The 7,500-nt window shown below is 51.5% G+C and overlaps 1 protein-coding gene across 2 annotated transcripts in view; it reads left to right on the top strand.

Annotated features, from left to right (window-relative positions):
• LOC106574938 (interleukin-1 receptor accessory protein-like 1-B) overlaps positions 1-7,500 on the top strand; it is a 343,657-nt gene that overhangs the window by 284,361 nt on the left and 51,796 nt on the right. For both annotated transcript variants that reach the window (XM_045697956.2, XM_045697955.2), the window contains exon 8: positions 3,078-3,223. In XM_045697956.2, the coding sequence (XP_045553912.1) occupies positions 3,078-3,223 (146 nt within the window). The remainder of the gene's footprint in view (positions 1-3,077; positions 3,224-7,500) is intronic.

Genomic DNA, 7,500 nt, shown 5'->3' with positions numbered 1-7,500 from the left:
GAGGAGGATAAGAGGGCTGGAGAGGGTGAGACGGAGAGGGATGGAGGAGGATAAGAGGGCTGGAGAGGGATGGAGAAGTATAGAGAGGGATGGAGGAGGATAAGAGGGCTGGAGAGGGATGGAGGAGGATAAGAGGGATGGAGGAGGATGGAGAGGATGGAGAAGTATAGAGATGATAGAGGAGGATAAGAAGACTGAAAGGGATGGAGGAGGATGGAGAGGGATGGAGGAGGATGGAGAGGATGGAGGGGGGAGGGGGGGGGGGGAGGGATGGAGGAGGATGGAGAGAGATGGAGGAGGATGGAGAGGGGGGGGGGGAGGGATGGGAGGAGGATGTTGTCTGTAGTTGCATTCCTTCTTTGTTTGCTGAAATCCATCCCTTTTCAATAAACAGGAATCAAATACCACCACCGAATGTTTACTTGTTGAGATTCAATTGGCACATGTGCATTTGTGCTGAATTGCCATCTTAGAGCAACAACAATGAGCAAACAGTCTGTGGTTATATTTGATTAACGTTTATTGAAAAAGTATGGATTCCAGCAAACAGAAAGGAACGCAACTACAGAGGACAAACATAGGTACAAGGTGGCCGTTTAATAATTCAAATGTTTTGAAGTATTGATCTTGGGAGAATCAATGTAGTCGGCGCTAGATTCCACAAAGCCTGGTCTGGGCTCCATGCCGTTGGGGAAGTTCATGAGAAACCTCCTTCATCATGGAGAGGGATTTAGTCGTCTATCACCCCGGTAACTCCCCATCATCAAATGATTATGTTCTCTTGTTTGTGAGTTACTGTACAGTGATCCCACTTTACAGACAGGGAGGACAAGATGGCCATGATGATCAAATGATTACAGATGCTTCAACTCTCTCAAGAGAGGACTGAAGTCATTTAACCTCTAGGCTGTATAGACCGTGTGTCTTAATATCCGGTCTGAAGAAGAACGAGATCATTAGAACAGTAGGGACGGAGGACTGCATTATAAGAGATATCACCGTCTCTGTATGACATATCAATTGGAGACCAGACCACTCCATGATGTCATTTTATCCTCTCATCTAATGGTATACCAGAAGGACTGCTCTGTATTACCGCTCTCACACACATAACACCTCTGGGTTATATGACGGACTGAAACGGGTGACATCTCCACGTCAGTCTCTGTATCTAGTCTACTATATAGTCTGTTGAACGTCTCCACGTCAGTCTCTGTATGTAGTCTACTATATAGTCTGTTGAACGTCTAGACGTCAGTCTCTGTATCTAGTCTCCTATATAGTCTGTTGAACGTCTCCACGTCAGTCTCTGTATGTAGTCCACTATATAGTCTGTTGAACGTCTCCACGTCAGTCTCTGTATCTAGTCTCCTATATAGTCTGTTGAACGTCTCCACGTCAGTCTCTGTATGTAGTCTACTATATAGTCTGTTGAACGTCTAGACGTCAGTCTCTGTATCTAGTCTCCTATATAGTCTGTTGAACGTCTCCACGTCAGTCTCTGTATGTAGTCTACTATATAGTCTGTTGAACGTCTCCACGTCAGTCTCTGTATCTAGTCTACTATATAGTCTGTTGAACGTCTCCACGTCAGTCTCTGTATGTAGTCTACTATATAGTCTGTTGAACGTCTCCACGTCAGCCTCTGTATCTAGTCTACTATATAGTCTGTTGAACATCATTGTCCCTTCTCTGTGTCTCCCCAACAACCTCCTCCCGCCCTCCTCCTCCACTCCTACCTCCTCTCCACTTCCTCCAACGCCTCCTGCCACCTCCTCCTCCCACCTCCTCCTCTCCCCTCCTCCATCTCCACCTCCTCTCCACTTCCTCCCCCTCCTCCCACCAACCTCCTCCCCCTCCTCACCTCCTCCTCCCCCCTTCCTCCACCTCTTCCTTTCCCCCCTCCTGACCGCCTCCTCTCCCCTCCTCCACCTCCTCTCCACTTTCTACCCCTCCTCCTCCTTCCTCTACCCCCCCCCCCCCTCCTCCTCTCCTACTCCAACAGGTCTTGCCACCTTATCTCCTTCATGGAGCCTCAGTTAGAAGCAGTTGGGTGTTGGAAGGCTAAGAGCATTACCACAACTGTAATTACTAGATTCCCCATGTCAGTTTGCCTTTCACTTCCACCATCTGTACTGCACTCTGTAATTGACCTGATGTACTTCCCCCATCCTTCTCCGACATGCTGAAGAGGAGAAATGTGATTGATTGTTATGAACCACATTCAAGTGTCCCCAAGCGAGAGGAGAACAACAGCAAGCGACATTCGTACAGTTGTCTTTTCGCATTATTAGGCTGTGTCATAAAAGAGACAGAATGGCGGCCGATATCTGTAAACGCTAAAGAATAGAGATCATTATTTTTCCATTTGTTCCGTCTGCTCTGTGTGTGCCTAGCAGGAGAGATTCATTTACTTTTTAACTCATATTGTTTTTCTCTGCCGTTCCTCCGTTTCCATAGCAGCATGCCGCTATAAAAAGCTACTTTTTCAACCTCATTATTTAGCTAGTTATCTTACAACACTGTGCGAGCTGAAACAATGGTGTTGACTTTCAATGAAATTACCGTAAAGTCTGTAGAAATTATGACTGACCACTTCAAGTGTTTAATGTATGCTGTCTTTGTGGTATTACGGTCATCCATGGTTTGTAAAGTGTACCATCACTTGTGGTGATGCTTTTACTGCTATTCTGTCCACAATCTGTATCAAGGCCAATTCATGTCAAGTCACATCTCCAGTGAAATTAGCATCCTCGCTAATCTGCCCCCCAAGGCAGCCCTCCTGGGTAATCAAGTCACAGTGAGGGGGATAATGCTTGGTAATTGTCAATCAATCACAGACAGAATCCTCACAGACTTTCTCTTCTCTGTTCTCCCTCCTCTCTTCTCCCTTCTCTCTTCTCCTCTCATCTTCTCTCTTCTCTTCTCCTCCCCTCTTCTCTATGTCTCCTCTCCTCTCCTCTCTCTTCTCTCCTCCCTCTTCTCTCTTCTCCTCCCCTCTTCTCTATGTTCTCCTCTCCTCTCTTCTTCTCTCCTCTCCTCTTCTCTCTTCTCCTCTTCCCTTTTCTTCTCTGCAGGCTGATCCGGGAGCACCTGGGAGAGCAGGAGGTGTCTATCACCCTGACCATTGACTCGGTGGAGGAGGCTGATCTGGGGAACTACTCCTGCTTCGTGGAGAATGGCAACGGCAGACGGCAGGCCAACATCCAGCTCACAAAGAGAAGTAGGACACACACACACACACACACACACACAGCAGTCTACTGAGAGTTGGTTTGGAGAAGATATTGGCAAAGAAAGCTGAGTTTTCACTTAAAACCATAATTATCTAAAGGTTATTCTGTCTGTTTCATTATTTAGATACCCGCTTAATGTCACATCAACGTCAAACATTGAAATGTGTTTTCAGGGCTGGAGACCGACAGATAGACAGCTGTTATCTAGATGCCAATTCAGAGAAAGAGCAGAGGGACAGGGTTTATCTCTGTCTGTTTTTCTAGACACGTTGCATCCCTTCAAATCTTTGTGGTCAGAGCCCATTGGCTGACTAATGTCTACCAGAGCAGGGCCTGGACTCAATGCATCTCCATCCATCACCATGGTGACAGCATTAGCCTCATTCCAGAGCACGGCCCAATCTCACACCACAACACAAGATATCTACCATACAGGGCCTGATCCCCCCCAACACCACAACAAAGCTATCCACCAGACAGGCCCTGATCCCAGAACACCACAACACAAGCTATCCACCAGACAGGCCCTGATCCCAGAACACCACAACACAAGCTATCCACCAGACAGGCCCTGATCCCAGAACACCACAACACAAGCTATCCACCAGACAGGCCCTGATCCCAGAACACCACAACACAAGCTATCCACCAGACAGGCCCTGATCCCAGAACACCACAACACAAGCTATCCACCAGACAGGCCCTGATTCCAGAACACCACAACACAAGCTATCTACCAGACAGGCCCTGATCCCAGAACACCACAACACAAGCTATCTACCAGACAGGCCCTGATCCCAGAACACCACAACACAAGCTATCCACCAGACAGGCCCTGATCCCAGAACACCACAACAAAGCTATCTACCAGACAGGGCCTGATCCCCCAACACCACAACACAAGCTATCTACCAGACAGGCCCTGATCCCCCAACACCACAACAAAGCTATCTACCAGACAGGCCCTGATCCCCCAACACCACAACACAAGCTATCTACCAGACAGGGCCTGATCCCCCCCAACACCACAACAAAGCTATCCACCAGACAGGCCCTGATCCCAGAACACCACAACACAAGCTATCCACCAGACAGGCCCTGATCCCAGAACACCACAACACAAGCTATCCACCAGACAGGCCCTGATCCCAGAACACCACAACACAAGCTATCTACCAGACAGGCCCTGATCCCAGAACACCACAACACAAGCTATCTACCAGACAGGCCCTGATCCCAGAACACCACAACACAAGCTATCCACCAGACAGGCCCTGATCCCCCAACACCACAACACAAGCTATCTACCAGACAGGGCCTGATCCCCCAACACCACAACACAAGCTATCTACCAGACAGGCCCTGATCCCAGAACACCACAACAAAGCTATCTACCAGACAGGGCCTGATCCCCCAACACCACAACACAAGCTATCTACCAGACAGGCCCTGATCCCCCAACACCACAACAAAGCTATCTACCAGACAGGCCCTGATCCCCCAACACCACAACAAAGCTATCTACCAGACAGGCCCTGATCCCCCAACACCACAACACAAGCTATCTACCAGACAGGGCCTGATCCCCCAACACCAGAACAAAGCTATCTACCAGACAGGCCCTGATCCCCCAGCACCACAACAAAGCTATCTACCAGACAGGGCCTGATCCCCCAACACCACAACACAAGCTATCTACCAGACAGGCCCTGATCCCCCAACACCACAACACAAGCTATCTACCAGACAGGGCCTGACCCCCCAACACCACAACACAAGCTATCTACCAGACAGGGCCTGATCCCCCAGCACCACAACAAAGCTATCTACCAGACAGGGCCTGATCCCCCAACACCACAACACAAGCTATCTACCAGACAGGCCCTGATCCCAGAACACCACAACACAAGATATCTACCAGACAGGCCCTGATCCCAGAACACCACAACACAAGCTATCTACCAGACAGGCCCTGATCCCAGAACACCACAACACAAGCTATCTACCAGACAGGCCCTGATCCCAGAACACCACAACACAAGATATCTACCAGACAGAGCCTGATCCCCCAACACCACAACACAAGCTATCTACCAGACAGGGCCTGATCCCCCAACACCACAACAAAGCTATCTACCAGACAGGGCCTGATCCCCCAACACCACAACACAAGCCATCTACCAGACAGGCCCTGATCCCCCAACACCACAACACAAGCTATCTACCAGACAGGTCCTGATCCCCCAGCACCACAACACAAGCCATCCACCAGACAGCCAACATGATAAAGGGTGATGTCACAAGCCGTCCACTAGACAGCCAACAAATAAAGGGTGATGTCATCAGAACCATCTAGCTCTGCGTTATAACCCCTGGTCCAGACACAACCTTCAACAACGTACCACCTCCCCACCCCCTCCATCCTCTACCTCCTCTTCCCTCTACCACCTCACTCCCTCATCCTCTACCTCCTCTTCCCTCATCCTCTACCTCGTCTTCCCTCATCCTCTACCTCCTCTTCCCTCATCATCTACCTCCTCTCCCCTCTTCCTTCACCTCCCCACCCCCTCCATCCTCTACCTCCTCTTCCCTCTACCACCTCACCCCCTCATCCTCTACCTCCTCTTCCCTCATCCTCTACCTCCTCTTCCCTCATCCTCTACCTCCTCTTCCATCATCCTCTACCTCCTCTTCCCTCATCCTCTACCTCCTCTTCCCTCATCCTCTACCTCCCCACCCCCTCATCCTCTACCTCCTCTTCCCTCATCCTCTACCTCCACTTGCCTCATCCTCTACCTCCTCTTCCCTCTACCACCTCACCCCCTCATCCTCTACCTCCTCTTCCCTCATCATCTACCTCCTCTTCCCTCATCCTCTACCTCCACTTGCCTCATCCTCTACCTCCACTTCCCTCTTCCTCCACCTCCCCACCCCCTCAACCTCTACCTCCTCTTCCCTCTTCCTCCTCCTCCTCACCCCCTCAACCTCTACCTCCTCTTCCCTCTTCCTCCACCTCCCCACCCCCTCAGCCTCTACCTCCTCTTCCCTCTACCTCCCCACCCCCTCATCCTCTACCTCCTCTTCCCTCTTCCTCCACCTCCCCACCCCCTCAGCCTCTACCTCTTCTTCCCTCTACCTCCCCACCCCCTCATCCTCTACCTCCTCTTCTCTCTTCCTCCACCTCCCCACCCCCTCAGCCTCTACCTCCTCTTCCCTTTACCTCCCCACCCCCTCATCCTCAACCTCCTCTTCCCTCTTCCTCCACCTCCCCACCCCCTCATCATCTACCTCCTCTTCCCTCATCATCTACCTCCTCTTGCCTCATCCTCTACCTCCTCTTCCCTCTACCACCTCACCCCCTCATCCTCTACCTCCTCTTCCCTCATCCTCTACCTCGTCTTCCCTCATCCTCTACCTCCACTTGCCTCATCCTCCACCTCCACTTCCCTCTTCCTCCACCTCCACTTCCCTCTTCCTCCACCTCCCCACCCCCTCAGCCTCTACCTCCTCTTCCCTCTTCCTCCACCTCCCCACCCCCTCAGCCTCTACCTCCTCTTCCCTCTACCTCCCCACCCCCTCATCCTCTACCTCCTCTTCCCTCTTCCTCCACCTCCCCACCCCCTCAGCCTCTACCTCCTCTTCCCTCTACCTCCCCACCCCCTCATCCTCTACCTCCTCTTCCCTCTTCCTCCACCTCCCCACCCCCTCTAAACCAACTGTTCGTCCTCCAGCTGAGGCCTCCTTCCCTCTCTTCTCTTCCTTCCTCTCCTTCTCTCCTCCTCTCTCCCCTCCATCTCCTGGTTGAATCAAAGATCTTGTCCCCGTGTATCAGGTGTCAGAGATTACACTAAAGAGGTCCATTCTTCTCTGCCTGGCGCCCACAGCCCACATCCTGACGCTCTCCACCCAGAGATTAAGACAGATGATCTCCCGGCGGTCGGGGACTGTGCCTCACTTACACAGCGATAGATTTGACAGAGCTACTGGGCACCTCTCCATTCATCTTGTTTCCCCCCCACCTCCTCCTCACAGGGCTAGTGTGTTTGGAGGCACGGCTGCCATCGGGATTTGTCGCTGACATGTGGGTTGTGGGTGTGGTGTGGCGGGTCTGGAGGGAGCGGAGGTGTGGTGGTGTGGAGGGTGTGGAGGTTGTTGAAGGTGTGGAGGTTGTGGAGGTCTGGAGGATGTTGAAGGTGTGGAGGGTGTTGAGTGGTGGAGGGTGTGGAGGATGTTGAAGGTGTGGAGGGTGTGGAGGTGTGGAGCG

Source organism: Salmo salar, chromosome 16, assembly GCF_965601325.2.
Source record: "Salmo salar chromosome 16, fSalSal1, whole genome shotgun sequence".
NCBI classification, from domain to species: domain Eukaryota; kingdom Metazoa; phylum Chordata; class Actinopteri; order Salmoniformes; family Salmonidae; genus Salmo; species Salmo salar.
This window is presented reverse-complemented; position numbering and strand designations above follow the sequence as displayed.